Source organism: Mandrillus leucophaeus, unplaced genomic scaffold, assembly GCF_000951045.1.
Source record: "Mandrillus leucophaeus isolate KB7577 unplaced genomic scaffold, Mleu.le_1.0 Scaffold469, whole genome shotgun sequence".
NCBI classification, from domain to species: domain Eukaryota; kingdom Metazoa; phylum Chordata; class Mammalia; order Primates; family Cercopithecidae; genus Mandrillus; species Mandrillus leucophaeus.
The window spans coordinates 148,780-171,014 of record NW_012105020.1 but is presented as its reverse complement, the minus strand read 5'-3'; the positions used below and the strand labels follow the sequence as shown (position 1 = coordinate 171,014).

The window sequence follows — 22,235 nt, the reverse complement described above, 5'->3', positions numbered from 1 at the left end:
TGTGTCAGTGTGTGTGGTGTGTGTGTGTGGTGTGAATGTGTGTGGTGAGTGTTGTGGTGTGTGTAGAGTGTGTTGTAGTGTGGTGTGTGTATGTGTGGTATGTGTGGTATGAATGTATGTGGTGTGTCTGTATGTGTGGTGTGAATGTGTGTGGTGTGTGTATGTGTGGTATGTGTGGTATGAGTGTGTCTGTATGTGTGGTGTGAATGTGTGTGGTGTGTGGTATATGAATGTGTGTAGAGTGTCTGCATGTGTGTCTGTACACATAAGAATGGGTGTGATGTGTCAGTGTGTGTGGTGTGTATGTGTGGTGTGTGTGTATTTGTGGTGTGAAAGTGTGTGGTATGTGAATGTGTGTGGAGTATGTCTGCATGTGTATGTGTGTACATGTGTGAATGGGTGTGATGTGTCAGTATGAGTGTGTATGTGTGGTGTGAATGTGTGTGGTGAGTGTGGTGTGTGTGTAGAGTGTGTTGTAGAGTATGGTGTGTGTATGTGTGGTGTGTGTGTGTGGTATGAGTGTGTGTGGTGTGTATGTGTGGTGTGAGTGTGTGTGGTGTGTATGTGTGGTGTGAATGTGTGTGGTGTGTGGTATGTGAATCTGTGTAGTGTGTCTGCATGTGTATGTGTGTACACATGTAATGGGGGTGATGTGTCAGTGTGTGTGGTGTGTGTGTGTATGTGTGGTGGCAATGTGTGTGGTGAGTGTTGTGGTGTGTGTGGAGTGTGCATGTGTCTGTACACGTGTGAACGGGTGTGATGTGTTGGTGTGAGTTTGTGCATGTGCACATGCATGTCGGGAAGCAGGGGGTTTGTATCCTATGAAAAAGGAAGAACGTCATGTAGATTTAACAAGATCAGAAGATGAAAAATAATGAGAAAACTAGGATCTAGACACATCGCTAGTGAAAACGAATGCTCGCCCTAAAGCACAGCTGCGGACTGAGCTCCCTGGGCCACTGCACTTGCTCCAGGATTTGACTGCAGCTGTATGAACAGAGCTCAGAAGAGCTGTGGCTACCAGTTCAAACCAGGCATAGGTGCAGGGAGCAAGCATAGTGCCACAGATGGAGCAGGGAGCGGTTGCTTTGCATGAAAAGTAAGATAGAGTCAATGTGGATCTTATTATTTACATTTACATTTTACTTTGTTGTTGTTGCTGCTGTTGAGACAGGGTCTCATTCTGTTGGCCAGGTTGCAGTGCAGTGGTACAATCGCAGCTCACTGCAGCCTCGACATCCGGGGTTCAAGTGATCGCGCTCCCCAGTAGCTGAGACTACAGGTGCGCACCACTATGCCTGGCTAATTTTCACTTTTTTATTTTTATTTTTGTAGAGACGGGGTCTCACCATGTTGCCCAGGATGGTCTCCAGCTCCTGGACTCAAGGGATCTGCTTGTCTCGGCTTCCCAAAATGCTGGGATTACAGGCATGAGCCAATGCGCCTGGCCTACATTTGACATTTTTAATTCCTTTAGAGTTCCTTTCTTCAAGTTGCTTATTTTATGCTATTCACTCTGTTAGAAGATAAACAGTAAATAAACTATATTGAAGTTTTGGAGTAGAATATTAAGAACTATGCCTAAATTGAGCTTTGGGGATTATTGCTGAGTTTAAATTATCTGAGATGCCTTTGTTTCCTATTTGGATGGATAATTTACGGATACATGGTGTTACTTGCTTGGTTTCCAGGGAATATTACATATTATAATATACTGGGAACATTAGACATTTTTCTAATTCAAAAAAAATTCTATATTATGGCCATTATTAATAATTTTTTATACAAAAATGCAAGATATTCCTCTTTTTCATTTTCCACTAGAGTCTCCATTGCTTTCTTGACTTTTTAAAAAATACTTTTAAGTCTGATGGAGAGTAGAGTAACATGGCTCAAGATTAAGCTTATAATTAAGTAAAACGTAAATAATAAGATCTGAATTGGCTTCGTCATACTTTGCATGTGACAAAACCACTCCCTGTTCCATCTATGTAGTAAACTCACAGTCCCACTACGATCACTGCTCTGTGACATAATAAAATACAGTGGGCCGGGCACAGTGGCTCATGCCTGTCATCCCAGCCCTTTGGGAGGCTGAGGTGGGCAGATCAACTGAGGTCAAGAGTTCGAGACCAGCCTGGCCAACATGGCAAAACACCATCTCTATAAATATATACACACACACACACACACACATACATATACATACACACACACACACACACACACACACAATAGCCGGGTGTGGTGGTGGGCACCTGTAATCCCAGCTACTCGGGAGGCTGAGTCAAGAGAATCACTTGAACCTGGGAGGCGGAGGTAGCAATGAGCCAAGATCGTGCACTACAGCCAAGGCATCAACAGCAAAACTCCGTTTCAATAAATAATAATAATAACGTGAACACTTAGCTGATTTAAGAAGCTTTTTGTTTGTTTGTTTGTTTTATTGATAAGTTTCTGGAATGTAGGCTTGGGTTCCCCGTAACAGTAATCACATGGCTACTAGATTAGTAATGTCCTATAGTTAGATAGGTCCCCAAATACTAAGGTAATGTTCACATCCAATTTATGAGACTGCGAATTCATTCAGGTCGGGTTACAAAAATTGCTTAATCATGAGTACAATGCCTGGAGAGCTCTTGTTATAAAATGATGTTGACTTTTTACTAAATAAGACAACGGGCTGAATCATGCTCTTGGAACCATGTGATAAATCTAAAACATTATTTTACAATATGTGCAATTATTGCACATCTAATGTCTTGTGCAGGTTACACAAGGTATAGGAAAGGGAATGCATATATAATGCATGCCCATAATGTGCTATCGAACTTAGTTGTATTTTATTATAATACTGGAGTAGTTGTCTGAAAAAGTGCAAGGACAGCCAGGCGCAGTGGCTCACGCTTATAATCCCAGCACTTTGGGAGGCTGAGGCAGGTGGATCACCTGAGGTCGGGAGTTCGAGATCAGCCTGACCAACATGGAGAAACCCTGTCTCTACTAAAAATACAAAAAAAAAAAAAAATTAGCTGCACATGGTGGCACATGCCTGCAATCCCAGCTACTCAAGAGGCTGAGGCAGGAGAATCGCTTGAACCCGGGAGGTGGAGGTTGCGGTGAGCCAAGATGGCGCCACTGTACTCCAGCCTGGGCAGCAAGAGTGAAACTTCATCTAAAAAAAAAAAGTGCAAGGACTCCACAAGTTTCCACTTTAAAAACTGTGGCACTTCTTCTCATTTTAGATCTCTTTAATGTGTCTCCACTGAAGCAAAAATGAATTGATCAAATAAGAAGAAAACTATAAACAATCATATTTGGTAAGGGTTTTAATATGGTTACAAAGAATTTTTTCTTTTCTGAGAATCAGATGCTTTCAGACCACTACAAATTGTCTTGACCACAAGAGACTTCCTGTTCTCTTTTATAAAACTCTGGTCAACAATTAGTATAGCTCAATAGCATAAAACGGATCTGAAACTGCAGTGGAACTCAGCTGAGCTTCTCCTTTGGCGGTAGGATTTCATAAGGAGCCTATCTATTGTCCAGAGATCAGGCATTTGAAAATAAAAACTGTCCTGAAATGATGCATGCAGGCCTGTGTTTATAGTTTCAGGTCCATGAGATTCAGACATCCTCCCTTGCAGCCCTGCCACTTTCTGGTTCCTTGTAGCCTGCCGTGTGTGGTCTTGGGGGTTTTGTAACAGCCACCAATCTGCTGGCTACACTGGCTACAGAAGACTTCATTCCAAGCACATCAGGACCATCTCTCAGTTGGCTAAAGATCACTGTAAAAGTCTAAAAAAGGGCTGCTTATCCTATCTTGGGGCTGAGAAAAGCTTCCTCTAACAGTATTGTATCTTCTACCTGTTCGAAAAGGAGGACAAAATGATGGTGTTTAAAGTAATCAATCAGCCTAAGCTTGGGGACTTACAAGCCTCACAGTAAGGATTACTAACTAAAATTTCATGATTAATGACCCTCAGCACGTGTTTAAAAGTGATTTTAACCTAAATTTTTCAGACACTGAGATTGCCTTTTATTCTATTAGAGAATGTCCTTAGATTACATTAGTTGCTTGAAAAACATCTTTTACCACATTCAGAAGAGTATTGTGATTTTATCTACTTGTTGTTTAAATACATGAGAATATTACTTTAGTACCTGACTTGTGCTTTAAAAGGAAAGCCTTTCTTGTTTTGCTGGGGTTAAACTGTATGGCAAATACACAAATAATGAACAGTTGTCTATTACTGGATAGTCATCATTCCAGCCAAGTTAAGCAAGGGGACGCAGTGTCATAGTATTTTGGTATATAGTAGTGATAGAAGTCTGTAAGAAGTTGTTCAAGGTGTTTTACTCTTGGATTGACAAACTAGTCATTTCACTTCTTTTTAGTGACTTATTTTCCAGGCTCCAAAATGTGTCTCATCTCCTCTAAAGAGATGAGGACCAAACATTCTACATATGGGAAGATGTGAGCATTGATAGAAACGAGTTGCTCCAACAATATAAAGACACCTACTGTACCAGGACCTCCCCCTGGCAAAGACTCTGAGGTCTGTGGTCTGAGTTTACCATCCAAGAAAGCCCGGTAAAGAGGGCTGCCTGCTGCGAGGCCTGCAGACATGGTCTAGGGAAGGGAAATGGACTGAAGAGCGGCCCAGCACTGCCAACTCTCACTGGCTCCATCCCACCTGGCTGCCCGCATTTGTCCTTCAGGACCAGCCTCATTCCTGCACAGGGCCTTTGCCTATGCTCCTCTGCCTCTCCCAAAGTCTTTTTCTTTCCTCATTCTTTCAAAATCTCAGGTTTTGTATAGGTGCCAGTTCCTTTTGAAAAGCTTTCTAATTCATCCAACACACATTTCTCTTCCCTAAATGCTATTATTTACTCTCTGTAGCACACTTGAAGTCTGCAGCTTACCTTTAGGCCCAAAAGTTATGCTGCTGATGAATTCAGCCAGTCATTTTACCTGTGTGTTTTATTGTTTATAAGCAAGCACATTACGTCTGCTTTGGGAGTAAAATACAACAACTGTAAAATAAGTTTTGCCATGTTCCTTATTACTCCTTTGCTATGTCCCATTAATTCCTTTAAAGAATAAAGTGCTTGTATCCAGATATATGTTTTCATGATTCTTTTGTATCCTTCCTGTGATCACATACACCACCTCTACCCTAGTACATAGAACGGCTTTAAAAAATATCTAATTGAAATATAATTGATATGTCATAAAATTTATCCTTTAAAAGTATAGAATTAAGTGGTTTTTGGTATATTCACAGAGTTGTGCAACCATTACCACTATTTAATTACATAACATTTTCATCATGCCCAAAAGAAACCCCATATCCACTCTCATTCACTTCTCATTTTCCCATCTCCTCAGCCCATGGCAACCACTAATCTCCTTTCTGTCTCTATGGATTTGCCTATTTTGAACATTTCATATATGTGGACTATGTGGTCTTTTGTGACTGGCTTGTTTCACTTAATACAATGTATTCAAGGTTGATCTAAATTGTAGCATGTATCAACATTTCATTCCTTTTTATGGCTGAATGATAATTACATTCCATTTTATGGATATACCACATTCTGTTTATCCATTCATCAGCTGATGGATTATTTGGGTTATTTTCATTTTGGGGCTATTATGAATAATGCTTCTATGAACATTTGTATCCACGTCTCATGTGGACATACATTCTTAGCACAATCAAACACAGACCAGGGTCTCCACACACATTCTTACTGGAATGAAATAAGCAACTAGAACTGTTGCAGTACAGTACTTATTTTCTAATGGCATCACTCACTGTGGGATTCAGGAAGTTAATATTTCCCCCAACTTGTGTGCCTTCTTTTTCTAAGAAGCATCTGACCAAAAGCATGCTGTTTAGACAGAAACTAATAGTAAAAGTCAAGGTGCTTATGTTAGATTTCTGTCCTTCCAGTTGCTCTATTTCCTTGAACAATAGCCTTTCCAAATCTTAACTTCATTGGCTTGTAAGTGAGAAGAATATTATAACATAGAAAGAATCTAACGACAAAGACTATTACTTAGCTTTCAAATTGCAATTACAATGTTCTTACATGAACACCAGGAGCCATTTAAAAGCCTGCTTTTCAGGCTCAAAAGTCACAGATTTTTTTTAAAAGAGGTTGAGATTCTTATAAAATGTTAACCTTTGTCTCAGAAAAAAAAAAAAAAAAAAAAAAGAAAACTCATGACCTTACTGATTTGCAATTTAAAACATATTCAAGTCTTTCTGCTTCCTCTCTAGAATGACCCTTGTGGTTTTGTCTAGAAGTCCCCATATACCATCTGCTTTGCTTTTCATTGCTGAAGACATACTATGAAAAGAACAAGTCATTGGTATATCATGATATCCACAATTCTCTGAGTTTTAATAGTAGCCAGTGAAAAGTGCAGAATGACCTGGAGTGCCCTGGGACACAATTCTGACCTACTAATATGAAGATGGAATTTGAAAAGATAATGAGCCTCTTGGGTGATTGTAGTTATGTGACATAGACTACAATCTTTTGACTTTGAAAATCACACTGCCCAGTGTTGAAAGTGTGACTGTTCAAGTGTAAGTTCTGCTTCTTATTCATATTGGTGTCCTGGATATATACAGCTTAGATCACCAAAGGTGGTCCATGAAGGTAAGATGAAATAAGAGTTTTACTGGTGTGGACAATATTGAAGTATAGTTGATAGGCGGTCTTCCTACGCAGTGTACAGTCTCATCAGCTTTCAGACATCAGAACTTTCTTAATATGGTTTTGTATTTCCCAGAAATGATCCCATCTCAGGCTTTCTACATCTTTTGCTCAGGAAGAAACTCATTTCTGACTTTCTCAACTTTTTTCCTGCTATTTTGCATCAGCCTCTTCTTAAACAGAATCATTTAACAATATGATTCAGTGTGTCCTTGAAACCATTTTTCTTAGCACTTGCTTTCTTTTCTTACTTTCTTTGCCTGCTTTACTGAGTCACACACTTTGGTGACTAAGTTCTTTATTTTTTGTTTTGTTCTAAAGTTTCGATTACTACCAGCTTGAAAAAGAATGATGAACAAAAGTAGCAAATACAATTATTGAAGCAGTATAAGTTTTTGCAATTAATGGTTTAATAAATACATCAATACTGCTTATTTTAGTGAATCATCAGGACACATGTAGTGCAGAAGTTCATGCTGCTCAGTCCCAGAACCCACATACCAGGAGGACTAGCTTCTACCTGGTATGCCAAAATAAAGGAAAGTGTTTCTGTGTCAGGCCCTTAACCTGGAAGAAAACTATTTTAATTCCATGTTTGATAATCTATTGAATGTCCATGAACAAGACATTGTGTTGGGTACTTGAAGTACAGATGTGAACTGATTTGTCCCTTGCCTAGTAACAGAAAGGAAGTGAATGAGTAAGTGAAGAAGTACACGAAAGTGTTAGAGGGCTGGGTGCAGTGGCTCATGCCTGTAATCCCAGCACTTTGAGAGGCCAACTTTGAGGCTGCAGTGACTTGCCACTATACTCCAGCCTGGGTAACAAAGCGACACTCCATCTCTTTAAAAAAAGTGTTAAAAGGAGAAAACTAAGCTTTGTTGATATCAGCTAGGAGCCAGGCACTATGTTGGAAGGAATGGGCCTCTTTAAAAAGAAAATCGTGTTCTTAGTGCTGTTTTTTAAGGTTATCTGTTGAGTTGAGTTGTGCCAAAGAGGGAAGTATTTTCCTCACCATCAAGCAAAGTCAATTACTTCAGCCTCTTTATTCTCAAGAATTTTGTTTCAGAATAGCCTTTGGTTCCTCAAGGTAGTCAAAGGATCAACATTATGTTATAAAATAGCAATCTAGATGTTTCTGAAAGATAATTCCTGAAATAAATATTTATTTTCCATCTGCTTTGTGCCAAGTTCTGCTTTAGTTGCTGAAAATCTTTCAACGATCAAGACAGAAGATGCCTCTGTCCTGCTAGAGGCTACCGTCTAACAGCGAGAAACAAGTGACAGAGGAGTGAAAAAGCAAACCAGGATATTTCCCAGTGGTGTTAAGTGTTAGCAAGAGAAGCAGGTGGGGTAACGTTATAAAGTAACTGGGTGTGAGGGCAGCGTAGCTCGGAAGTCAGGGATGCTTCTTTGTAGAGGTGACATTTAAACTGAGTTGTGGCTGAAAAATAGGGACCAGCTATACAGAGAGTGTAAAGGCCCTACAGAGGGGATGAGCTTGGCAACCTGGGGGAACAGAAAGAATGCTTGATGTCTGTGCAGTGACTGAGGAAAGCAGGCTAGATGAGAGCTCAGAGATCATGGGGAACCCGATGACAGGGGTTATGGGAGGAGCTGGATTTGACTCTTAAGGCAATGAGAAGTCACTGAGAAGTTTTAGCCAGGGGCATGGTGTTATCTAATTTGTGTTCCTAACAGCTTCCATTGAGTACTGTGTGTGAACGAATCAAAGCAGAGCAAAGAAGAAAGCAGGAGGACCAGTTACAAAGCCACTTCTTGGAGGGGAGGTGTGGTCCAGGCAAATGAGGGTATTTGGCGGTTGGGACAGCAGAGTGAATAGAGAAAAACTTTTAATATATACAGTCACAATGTAAGAATACTGCCTCGGTGAAAAGTAATCTTTCCGGTGTACTAGATACCAGATGAAGTCTCTGATTCTTGGTATTTCTTAACCAGAAGCATTCTAAGTCAACTTGCTTTTTCATCCATAAAAGGGCATGAGCTCCTTAAACACAGCGCTTTTGCTTTTCTTGTCAGTCTTACTAGTCTAGGAAGTGCTGTTCTATATTCAGCAGCTCGTGGGTGCCGAATAAATATTGATTAAACAAACCAAGTAATGAATCATGTGTGCTGCAAGTGTGGGTGCTTGGTAACGTGGAAACATACGAGTGAGCTGGATTCTCCAATCTGCAGGGCAGAAACTGGATGAAAGACGTTTAGAGGTAGGGCTGGGAAGCTTGGAGCTGCCCCTCTCCTTCCATCCCGGGATGTCTTGGGATTGGGGTGGTCATTCTGTGACCACTTCACATTGGCTCAGTGGAGATCAACCCCACACACCCCAGAGGAGCCTCACCCACTGCTCAAGGGAGAGCCGAGGAAATGACATGCTTGCTGACTGCACGGACACTTCCTGTTGGTGCACCACATCCCTAAAATGTGACATAGGCTGTGGGTGAAGCAGGTAACATCAGAGATTTACAGACACGCCTATATTCCACAAAGAGCGTAAGGATAAAAACCAAAAAACGCATGCAGTTGTACTGTATGTCAGCCAACTTTTTCTGTAAAGCATCGAAGAATAAATCTTTTCCGGCTGAATGTCTCTGTTGCCACTACTGCAACTCTGTTGCAACCCTGCCTTTGCATCATGAACACAGCCACTGACAAGAGGTCAAAGAATGGTGTCCATGTTCAATAAAACTTTCTTTATGGATATCAGAATTTGAATTTCAGATAATTTTAATGTGTTTGGAAATGTCTTTTTTCCTTAAGCTATTTTAACAACATTAAAACCATTCTTAGCTCATGGGACATAAAAAATAGGCAGCAGGTCACCCAAGGGCCACCTTGGTGCCAAGTTTGCCAAGCCGTACTCTGTAGAGCAGGAAAAATGAGGAACAATCTCCACATATTATTCAAAAATGGGTAATTTTATGTATAGACAATATCTAATACTATCCTTTTGTTTGTCAGTTGCTTAATGCAAATTAAAATTTAGCCATTTGGAGGATGCGACATTTGCTGATAGTAAGGATTAGGTGGCATTGAAAATCTCTTGGGCAGAGATTAATTGTGAACGATTCTTTGGACCACATTCCCCACTTCCTCCAGGTCCTGTTTTATGTTTTCCACACAGAGCCCAGAGGAACTTTTAATATTTAGGAATCCACACTCAGTCATTTGTTTTCCTTCTTGAAACACTCCTGTGACTTGCCCTTGCCTGTAGTTAGAATAAGATGTAAATGACTTATCCTGTCCAGCCATACCAATCTCCAGTCTTAGAGTTCTTCAGGGCCTTTGCACCAGCTACCCCTTTAGGCTGAAACACACCTTCCCCAGCATGGCTGATCCTTCTTGAGAACTCAGAACTCAGCTTAAATGTCGCCTTCTTAGAGAGGCTCATCCATGGTCACCTAGACCAACACAGTTCTTACCCTACTCAGATTCTATCATCAGATTCTGCCTGGTTTTATTTTCTTCATAGAACTGGTCTCTATCTGAATTATCTGGCAAATTAATTGGTTTACCGTTTTCTTTGGAATAAGTAAACCTTCAATAAGTAAACCCACCAAAAGATAAGCTCCCTTAGAACCCCAGGTGATTTCTGTCTAATCACTGCTGTCTCCATTCATCGAGTAATGCCCAGTATTCGGTATTATACATCATGTATTTGCTGAATGAATACAGGAAGGAAATGGTTTGGGGTGTGTTATAGAATAGTATGTTTGGAACTGTGCTGGTCTTTTACCCCAGTTGGGAATGAGGGTGACTGTGTATGATGGGCCGGAATGGGGTGGGAGAGAGTAGGCTATGGCTTTGAGAAATGGGCAAGGACCACATCTTGAAGCAGGCATTGGGTCATGCTGAGGTGACTGCACTTCATTTTGAAGGCAGTCGGGGAGCCACAGAAGGGTTTTAAGCAGCCATGGAATAAAATAGTTCAGTGTATTTATTGGAATGTTCACATTGGAAAAAGAGTTATTCTTGTATTCTCCATTACACTGCTAAGGACGGTAAAGATCAAGGAGTAAACAGACACATTCCTCAATTTAAATGAGCATGGAAAGATGCCAAAACAATCCAAACTCGCTGCAAACTTTACAGTCCATCTACCTGCATCCTCTACTTTCTTTTTGAGCTAGGAGGCTTTGAAGTAGCATTTGACATATTTTTGAAGGACATAACTAGGATAAAAGATGCTCCTGGATTCATGATTTTTGGTGTTGTTTGACATAAAGAGGCCGTTCAAGGCTGGGCGTGGTGGCTCACCCCTATAATCCCAGCACTCTGGGAGGCCGAAATGGGTGGATCACTTGAGGTCATGAGTTTGAGACCAGCGTGGCCAACATGGTAAAACCCCATCTCTACTAAAATTATAAAAATTAGCCGGGTGTGGTGGCATGCACCTGTAATCCCAGCTACTTGGGAGGATGAGGCAGGAGAATCACCTGAATCTGGGAGGTGGAGGTTGCAGTGAGCCAAGATTGCGGCACTGCATTCCAGCCTGGGTGACAGAGAGACACTTGGTTAAAAAAAAAAAAAAAAGAAAGAAAAAGAAAGAAAGAAAGAAAGAGAAAGAAGGAGAAAGAAGGAAAGAAAGAAAAGAAAGAGAGAGAAGGAAAGAAAGAAAGAAAAAGAAACTGTTCATCAGGTTAATCTTCAGTCTGAAAAATGAAAATGAGGATGTGGAATTTTAAAAAATGTGGTTTAACTTTATGCTTGCAGTTCAACTTCCAGTGGCCTGGTCCAACCACGGAAATGAGATTTCTGCACGAGATAAGTCTCTCTCAAAATGTGCCAGCACTCAAGTGGAAGCCGTTTAAAATTCTGAAAAACATTGGAAGGCTTTCTTTCTTCCTATTTACAAATCTGTCTCCTTTCTTCCATGATTCTTCATACTTGAAACAGAAAATCATTAACTTCCATATACCTTCTTTTTCATGAATCCATGGTGGAAGGTGAAAAAAAACCACCCCTTTAAAAGCCAGAAGCCAGACCTGCCCTCAAAGTAAGAGAGAAAATGGAAGTTTGAGGCTGTTTGAGGAATGTGTGGGCACTGAGACCCATGCTCCCTGATAGAGGTCTGCATGGACAATGGCTGTTTCACGGGGGTACCCTTCAGCTGCCTTTTCATTTGCTTTAAGATGTTGAAGTTTGTGATGTCTGAGACTACCTTTCTTTTAGGAAGAGACAGGAAAATTTACTAACTGCCCACTGAGATCTCTGTTTGCATAGTTAGATAACAATTTAAAAATCTTTAAGACCACAAAGTAACAGTATGTTATGTTTGGAACATGTGGGTGCTCACCATTCAGAACTTTGTGTTTGTTTGCAACGCGAATTTCCTTTTCATTCATTATCTCTACTATCCTCAGAGGCTGTCTGTGTGGTGGTGTGCATCTAAAGGGGACTATCTCAGACCTCAAATCTCTCTATGAAGATGTTCTAGCCTACCTTTCTTTGCCCCCAAGTGTCAATAGCTCCTTATGAAAGGCCAACCAAGATTAAGGGTGATTTTTAAGAACTGCATCTTTTGTGCTAATAGAGTCCTGTCTTTGCCATTGGTTGGTTTCAGTTGCTTGGAAGCTTTCAGTTAGAAATGGCTGAGGGAGAAAGTGCTCTGTGAGTCCAGGTAAGGCAGTGGTCAGAAACCCGGACATTGACAGGTACACGAGTACCAGCTGGAACCAGGCTGTGTCCTGGGCCTCCTCCCAGTCCCCAGTGGCCACTGACTCACTAAGCTTCTGATCTTTCAACTTGAGGGGGCCCTGGGGTACTTTCTATTATTGGATGTGAACTCCTGCTGCAGAGACTGAGATGTAGGGTGGCCACAGGGAGGGCTGGACTCCCTGAATCTACAGAGAAAGACAACGACCCAATCTGTAGGGCCCTCCTGAATCTAGACGGCTTGAGAAGAGAAGACTTACTGAAAAGTCATCACTGGGGAAGAACAGGAGATCTTGAAGAGGATCATTCCGGTAGGTCTTTTCAAGTTCTTCAATGACAGTCTCATAATCCAAAGGCTCGAGAAGCCTAGGCTTTTCTTGCTGTAGGAAAAGAAAATATGGTATTAATCACTGACATATACCATCTCCGTTTTCTATGCCTGGTTGGATTTCATCTCTTAGTTATCATTGAGGCTTTGACACTGCACAATCCTTCCAATGCAGTCACAGAGACTCCAGGAATGTAGGGCAAAGCCACGTAACTATTATTTCCAGATTTGAAATAATATGAGAAAATCCTAAAATACCTGATATCTCCCTCAGAAATGCAAACTGTTCTTATTAAGTCCCCAAGGTTCACGATACCCAGCCCTATCACATCCTCAGAATAGATGTTTATGTAAATTTTTGTCAACAGGAAGAAAGGCCTTCTGCTTACTTGCTATGGTATTATGATAATTATCATTTCTTCTGAATTAGATAATTCCTTGTGAGTTCTGCTTGGGTCAATTCGAAAATGTTGGCACCTTGCTAGCAATCAAAGTATCACAGGCGGTCTTGGTTGTCATGAACACATGGATCCTGTGTCAGGATTAATTGCTTGGCTCTGAGCCTCTTTGTCTCTACAGAGACAAGCTAGGTCATTTTCTAATAGAACTGAATGACAGGACTATTATGGATGCAGTGTGGTGAAAATGGATAAGTCTGAAAAAATAGCCCGATAATCACATTGCATTAGATTCCTGAAGCCAAGAGGGAATGTGCTCCCTTCAAAGAAGCCTCCCGTAGTGCCAAAAATAAAAATAGAGGGAGAAATGTGACTGTTTCATTATAGGGTTGATGTGTTTGCTCCATTTGTGTTTCACTATAGGGTTGATGTGTTTGCTTCAGTTGTACAGAACTCATATGGTGAGAAAAATGGACCCTCTCCTGCTGCAAAACACAACGAAATCCAAAACAGAAAACCAAAAACACAATCTGAGTCCTCTAACCCTTTTGATGAAGCATTTATGCAACCTAAGTGAAAAGCGGTGGTCCTCTGGGTTATTTTGGGACTCCTAGAGATTTGAGTGGTTCTTATGAAATTTGAACACTAAAGTGATCTCATAAGTGAAAAAAATTATTTTTCTTTTTCACATAAGTGACATCAACAGATACCTTCCCACCCAAACTCTTCCTTCCCCACACTCACACGTGCCACCCTTCCTCATTCTGCAAAGCACACAGATAGCTTTGACTCCTAAGGCTATTTTTGGAAGAGCTCTTCTGATAAAGCCCTAGAAACTTTCATTGACATTTTAATAAATGCTAATGGGCTTCTCAAAGTAGCAGTCAATATATATTTTGATAATTTTCCAAATATAAAAATATAAAACAAAATGTGAACATAGTGGGACAATGGCAAGGATCATCATATACCCTCTACATTAGAAAAAAAAGAAAAAAACCCAGCTCACTTCACAAATGCGTAAGGAAACTAAGGGTAATGCCAGGTAAATATTCTATCTAGAAAGTCCTTCCAGAAAGGTGGCTAGTTTAGTAAAAAAGAAATACCCCACGCAATATTTGGAGAAAAGAAATTCAGTTGATCAACATATTTAATGAAAGAGCTGTGAGACGCTGAGTATTTTGAGGCAGAAAATACAGAGATGCTATGGCAAGTCTTGGGTAGTGAAAAAAGTCTTTCTGGAATCGCTACCTTTTGATATTATTCTATTTAGACTTATTTTAAGTTCCAGTTCCTTATTTCCCAGGCAAAGGTTAATTCCAAAGATTATAGATTGACAGCTCAAAAGGCAAACGCATGTTTCAGATGTTTGGTTTGCCACCCACATTTATTTTCTTTTTAATTGGCTTGTCTTTAAGTCATGGTATTTCACTCCAGTTCAGCTGTAGGCCTCAGTAGTCTTTATCTTACCCTGCAGCATATTACTTTTATATTACCAACTGCCCCCACAGGCCTTCAAGTCTGAAACAGTTGGCTTATTCTGAAACCTGTTTTTCCCCCCTATTGAGTGTGTAGGTATCAAATGTAGCAAACGAAACAAAATGTACAGTAAAACCCTTTCAGGAGGCTCTTACGTCTGCCTTAGCTTTGGTTGGTTGTTTATGTCCCTAAGAGTTCTTCAGCTGAAGTATATGATGCCCTTTGGTACTTAGAGCAATAGCCCATGACGTGGCTAATAATACTTTTATCTTCTCCCTCCTCACACCAAAATGAGTAGGGATATGGGAGTGTGGTTTTAGTGTGTATTGTCATTCATAGGTTTAAAGGCAAATGACATATGGATGTTTTGAGAGGGCTTCTGTAATCGGGTTCTCACTATCTTTTAAATTTTATCACTTATTAGTCCCAAAATCCAGCATTATTTAAGGCGTTGGAGACAAGAAGATCTTTCAAAGAAGATCTTTTACTGGGACCCCAATGTTACCTAAAATCAATCCCACCTAAATTGGTACAATAGGCAAATCCGAGTTCCCAAGTCACAGGTTATGAATAAAACCACAGAGAAACTAAATCCTAACTCTCCTTAATATACCCACATAAAACATATGGCCTGCAAGCATCTGAAGGCATAATTTCAGGTATGCATTTCAGGCTATGACATCAATTAATGAATGATATTTATTAGGCCTTTCCTGTTTAGGATATTGCACTGGGGTTATTTTGACATGGGACTGCAAAATCCAGCAGGTCTACTTCATGTAATTTACTAAGTTTTGGCCTCTGGAGGAATAGATTGGTGAAGTTCAATCTTCCCAGTGTATTTGTTGATCATTGTGTAACATTCAAGATATTCAATGCATCACAACTTTGAGGACGTAAAGTTTAAAAAGAAATAGCAATGATATATTCCATAGTGTCTAGAGCCTGGGATTAGGCCAAAGTTGTCATAGATGCTTTACATATCTGTAATGGCGAGAATCCGGGCTATATAACCAGTAGTTCTCTCTGGAGCAAGGGAGCTGCCTGCTGGGTCTAAAGAGACAGATGTATACAAGGATGGTGGGATCAGTTAATTTCTCGCTACTGCTCCTTGCAGAGACATTGAGTGAAACTGGTGACTGAGCAGCATTGATTTACAGCTTTAACAAGGGTTGGGTTGTCTCTCTTGAATTTAATGTGCTTGTTTCTTTTGGAAATGCACCAACGGGGATAAGGTATGTGCCAAGATTACTCTGAATTGGCTTGGATTTTTATAGTGCTTTTTACTCTTTCTCTCTTTCTCTCAAATGAGTAAGGAATTTCATTAGCTGTTCTAAAGTCACTCTGCATGGGAAAAGGCACCCACCAGTACCTGTTATTGTGCATCAGGGCTGGTGTTGCACCACAGTGGTAAGAGGCCCTATTCTTCTTACAGAGAATTAAGAGATTTGTTTGATCTAGTTCCCCAAATCCACAGCTTTCCTCCAAATCAACTTCACAGCAGAAGAATAGACTCCTGTCACAAAAACAAATGCTTGCTTCCCATCTACCTGATTTCACTACTGAATGCCAAGACGATTATCTAAGCCCCAAGGTGGTAAAACAGTCATCTTTGTAATAGTCTGGGCTACCCAGGGCATCTCAATTGGTTTGAAACAAGCAAGAATAAAGTATATTCCACTACAAATATCTGAATTATTTTCATCACTATAATTCAAGACCAAATGGATGAAGAAATGACATTGAAGAAAATAAGCATTTGAAGTATGTAACACTGAAAATTACATGGCTTAATTACCAACCTTCATATTCCTCCAGAATGGAAGTACAATCTAACTGAAACATAAGCTAGACTACACAGCCTTATTTTGGAAAAATCCAAAGTATAAAGGAGAGCGTGAGTATAGGTTTTCTATGTTAAGATACAACAGAGCGTTTAACATACCCTAGTGCCAGAATTCCTGGGATTCCAGTTTTGGCATTGCCACTTATGAGCTGTGGAACTTCAGGCATGGTAATTAAAATCCCCATGCATTAATTTCTCCATCTGTAAAATGGTATAGTAGGTGCTGCCTCACAGGATTAAATGAGATAATACTTTTTAAACACCTAGAAAAGCCCACACCAATAATCCTCATTACCCGAGTGTTAATAGATAAAGGCTATGAGTTTCTAATGTTCACTAGTCAGGGATTTAAAGCATTAGTATTGTAAATTTAATGTCTACAAAGAGCAAATAGTAATCACTCAATAAATATTTGTTAAATAAATAAATTTATAGTATGTCATCCAGATCCAAGAATTCCTTTTCTGGGATTCTATCTTAAAGAAACAAGCACACATATAACCCAAGATTTACACAAGGATGTCTTTACAATATTATCTTTGTAACAAGATGGAGAAAATATAGTCACCCTAATCCAAAGGTATAAGGGAGAAAGGTAGGCTAGTGGCGGTTATACCCAATCAGTGAAGACTCCAGACTCCAGAGCTGCTGTTCCAAACAAGCGGTTTATCTTTTTCAGAGAACTGTGTATGGTGGAGATAGGCTTAATGCTGTGATGTGCTTTGGGAAGGACATTGGAACTAGGGTAGGGGTTGGCATAAATCCGTGAATAACTATTAGTACATGCTATAAATAATGGTGCAGCGCATGTCATAAATTTACTGAACGCTTCAATTCTTCAGCAAAGTTAGTGAACTCACAACATTTCGCATATTAATTGGCTTTTCTTTTTGGAAAACACCAAGTGGCTGGAGTTCATGATCAAGATGGCAAGCATTGGTACAAAAGGAAAGATAAAGAAAGGGCACTCGCTACCCCAGAAGGGAAGAGGTTTTGGTTATCTTGACAGTGGTTCTAGATTCATAGCTATTATGACACTAGAGTTTGAGCTCAGAATACCTATATCTCTAAGGGATAGTAAGGGCACAAACTAGCTAAAAATGGGAAACAGTAAATCATCGCGGATAAGAAATAATTAGGAAATTATGGTACATTCACCCTAAGAAACAACACATACCCATTGAAACTAAATTTTTTAAAGTTTGTAATAAAAAGCAAAATTGCTTATGTATTATTGTTCAGTAAAGTGGTAATAAATATAATACAACAGAATAATCACACAAGATTTAAGAAATTTAAAGAGAAAAGATTAGAGATATGGATCCTGATATTATCAGTTGTGATATTTAGGATTTTGCCATTTTGATTTTTCTGCATTCTCCAAATTTCTACAATGAACATGTATTGCGTTTCTCGTGGTGAGAAAATGAACTTGGTTTCTCAAAACTATCATGTGTTCATGGAAACACTGGGGAGTTATTTGATTTTAAAATTGTTTACCCTTTGAAAATCCAACAGAGAGGGAGCCTAGAAAAATCACAGTGAGACTTCCCTTAGAAGTTCAACCACTAACAGTTTCAAGTAATTAAGAAAAGATACACAAAACCCTGGGGAAAGGCGGCCAGGGAAAATAATTACAGATTATATATGTGGTTCTAGAAGCTAATGTCAGCAAAAAGGAGATGTGCAATTAGCAATTTAATAACCAAAATATTTTTCACCTCTGTAGGGAACCATCAACATCTGGTAACTTAAATACTCATGTGTATTGGTCATTGTCACAAAGGATTAGAAATCAGAATCTCTAGTTGGAAGTTCAGGATCTCTCACCTACCAGCTATGTAACTTCGACAAGTCATTTGCAACAGCCGATATTGGGATGAATGGGGAAAGGGCAGTGTTGCTGCAAAGATCAAGTAGATAAAGTATGAAAAGGGGTAAGTGAACCACTGAATATCAGACAAATGTAGATTTGTTTATATTTGAAGATGATTGAAAATTACCCTACATGTTTTACCCAAGAAACGTATGCCAATCAGTTAATCAGACCAACTACGATGAATTCTTCATGTACCATGAATTGTCCTCTATGCTTTCATATTTATTATTTAAATTTTCTTAAAATAAACTCAGAAAATTAATGATTCTATTGGAGGCAAAAAACGTAGTCATAAGGAAGAGTACTCAGATAAAAAAAGGACAGCTTCTCTTTCCAGCGTCTCCTGAGTGAAGTCGGGCTACTCTGTCCCTCACAGGAAAAAAGAAAGCAATCTACCTGATTATGCATATCAGCAAATGAAAGTGACTTTGAAATTCTAGCTTTGTTTTCCTTGAGAAATGGCCTAGAAAATATTTTCATGTATTTATACTTGCAGATCAAAAGAGAAGGATTACATTTAGGATTGGTTTAATATTAAACTCATTAGCTTTGCAAATAGAAAAATCTAAAGAACAATCAATGTTGCAGATACTTTGAATATCTTTCTGTAGCTCTGACCTACACAGATACAAGGTGAGCTTGTCAGCACTGGGGAGCTCATCAGGAAAAGGACTGATGGAACGAGGAAGAGAGAACATCTCTGTGGCAAATCCCTCGTGACTGAGGACCGCATCTTTGGGATCTACATTCTGAGTGTAATTAGGGAGCCATGTCTTGGTTATTCACCACTGGGGTTGCTCTAGTTTCGTCCACCTAAAGTAGTTATTCTTGGTTCTCTTTTTCAGAAAACCTAGTCTTTTCAAGAAACACTACGAAAAGAGCGTTCCCCACTTCCTTTGAGAAGTTTTATGTTCTTTCTGTGACACATGGTAGATCCTGTGATGCCATTTGGAACTCCCTCTTCCTCAGTCAGCGCTGTTGTTCCCATGTATCTGAACCTTTATTCTATTTTCAATATTCACAACAGAATTAATCCTATATCTGAATGGCTTCTTTAGTTTTCAAAACTATTCATACTGATTAAGGACACAGAAAAACTAACAAAAAGTAGATATTTAGTTTGGTACCAATAGAGTAGGCTCTATTAGAGTGCCACATGCTAATTATTTTTCAGTTTTCTTCACATCTTGACATACGGACAAGCAAATCACTCACAGTGATGATTCATGGGGTCTTTTGAGAGATCCTCCAAAAATTTCAATCTTGAAATCTCCAAAACAAATGAGAAGCAACATAGCTTTTAACTAATTTCAGTGTTATATCAAGATAACTGATTAGATTTCTTAGAAGAAATAGAAGATCTAAATGACACATGGATTCCTTAGGCCTTAACTTAATCCAGGACCCTTTGACCTTAATGTAATTGGAATGAAGCCAACTTCCACGCCACTTGTGTTTAAAACAAATGAGAAGATCGGAGAAAGTCCATACAGCTGGATCCATGGCCGCAGCTGTCAGCCTGGGTCATGTAACAGATTTAATTTAGCCTTTCATCAGAGGGAGTTCCCCTGGAGAACCTCTCAAATGTTTGAGCTTCAGAAAACAAGGTTACTTTTTCCTACCAAAAAGGAAATGATTAAGTAAAGAATAAGCCATCTTATACTAACCCTTTAACCTTCTGTCTGTCTTGAACCACACAGTTTCATGAAAATGGAAAAACACCAGTCAAATCAAAGTTAACAACTGTGCAGCTGGGCAAACTCAGATTAAGCTGAATTTGGAAATGGTTCCCTTGGTAACAAAGACGGACACAGATCTCACAAGAAATCAATCAGCAGTAACTCTTGGAATGTCTTAGTCCATTTCAGTGACATAAAGCAGGTGAAAGTCGGTAAAGTATAAAATGTTTTGCACATATAAGGGATGACTGTATTGTTACATTCAACACACATATTATAGTTAGAAAAATCAGAATTTTCTATTTTGTTAACCCTTAATTTCATTAGGGCAAGCAAGGACACAAATGAGCTTTACAGGATTTGTGATGTAAGGTGCACTTTCAAACTAAATTTAGATTGTTGAAGTCTTATTTTCTTTTTAAAGAAATCTGACCATGTATATCTCTTATGAGCATGTTAAAATTCACATATTTTTGTACAGCAAAGAAACATAAAATTTAAAAGTGGCTGCTTCTCTGTATTTGTAAAGAAGTAGAAAATATCCAAGAAGATATAAATCAAACTAAATTACATGTCTCATTTAGTTTTCTAGAAACACTTGAATGATAATAAATATCATTAAAAATACATCACAACCCAATTACAAGGCTGCCTGACACAAGGGAAATTAATGCCTTGGAGTAAACTGTGGAGAATTTTAGATTCATTTATATGAAGCCTGTGATGAGAGCTGTCACCAGGTTAACCTCAGATACTATCTTATTATTTTAATAATCACAAAAACATCCACTCACAGGTCAAGTGTTGTACACGCACACACATGTCACACATACAAATGTAAATAGTTTTGTCAACAACAGGCATTTTATAATTTCAATATGTCTTCCCATAATGACAGACCATTTTTTTATTTCCTTTCCTACCTGTGGCTACTTGAAGTTGAATACGCATAGTGGATATTTGTTGTCTTTTGGCCTATGTAGCACTCATCCTACTTTCTTTTAGTACTAGCATGTTAATTTCCTTTTGGGGACTTACTTCTTTCCACATTCCCATAAGAAGCAGCCTTGGTGGATCTGACTAATTAAAGGGTCCTGATTTTCTGGCATCAAGGGTGTGTGACCCATTAAACTCTTCCCTGCCGAACTCTGAATCTTGAGTGGAAGGATGCAAAAGTAGATGAAAGGATTGGAATTGTTTCATTTCCGGGGCTACACTCCCACAAGACTTTCCATTAGTTCCAGTCATCAAGATCACCCATTTCCCACTGTCCTGAGCTTCTCTAAGTCCATTCCTGGTTCTTTTCTGAGCCCATCTCTCCACCTTTCCTTCCGTCCCCTTCTCTGGACTGTGTTTGTTCATTGGAGTAGGTTTCTAGTGCTTGCAACTAGAGGAATCTAATGAGATATAATACAAGGAATAGTGCCGACAATAAGGGACTATTATTTCCTCAATTTTTATGTTTATTTGGATTTGAATGGTCTTAAAGGAGGGCCTTTTTAGCCAATGACTCCTGTCTTTGAGGTGTGGAAATTTAGGTTTGGTAAACTCCTGAATTACCAATGCAACCCAACATTGTCTCATTCTGTGAAAAGTACATCAGGCATCAAGCATCCCAAAAATGGGGGCTTAAGAACCTTCCTGCTTCTCCAGGGAGACACATTCAGTGCAGCCCTGATCTCTGATTTTCCATTAAGCCTTACTCATGCAACCCATCACTCTCCTATAACACCAGAACATCTGGAAGCCAAAAGATGAGTTTAAGACCCCGTTTACCTTCAGTGACGATAGTCACATACTATAATTTTGCTCTCTGTAGGAGGTGTCTGGTTGTGTTGGAAGTTCTGGCAAACCCCTGTAATATACAACAGATCAGACGTACCTAAGCTAGCAATGGTTTAGGTATGTCTCATCTGTTGTATATTATAGGGGTTTCACCTTTCTTCCTCCCCCCATTTTCATCGTACAAGTCACATTTACTATATTTATTATAGTAAAACTAATTCATATGTGTTTTCTTGTAGAAATAACAGTCACACCAAATAATTGATAATAATGGTAACAATATGCACTACCATTTTAAAATAAATTACCCTGTAAATGCCAATAATGGTTATTGTTTTTCTACTACCACTATCATAATCAATGGCAAAGACCATAATCAGTATGTAATATCTTCTCTCACTGAATACCCACATCAACCCTGGAAAAGATCACTGCTGCT

General features: G+C 39.4%; 1 protein-coding gene across 1 annotated transcript in view; it reads right to left on the bottom strand.

Annotated features, from left to right (window-relative positions):
* Positions 1–22,235, bottom strand: part of DOCK10 (dedicator of cytokinesis 10) — a 194,811-nt gene that overhangs the window by 166,709 nt on the left and 5,867 nt on the right. The window contains exon 2 of the mRNA XM_011995068.1: positions 12,663–12,782. Coding sequence (XP_011850458.1) covers positions 12,663–12,782 — 120 coding nt within the window. The remainder of the gene's footprint in view (positions 1–12,662; positions 12,783–22,235) is intronic.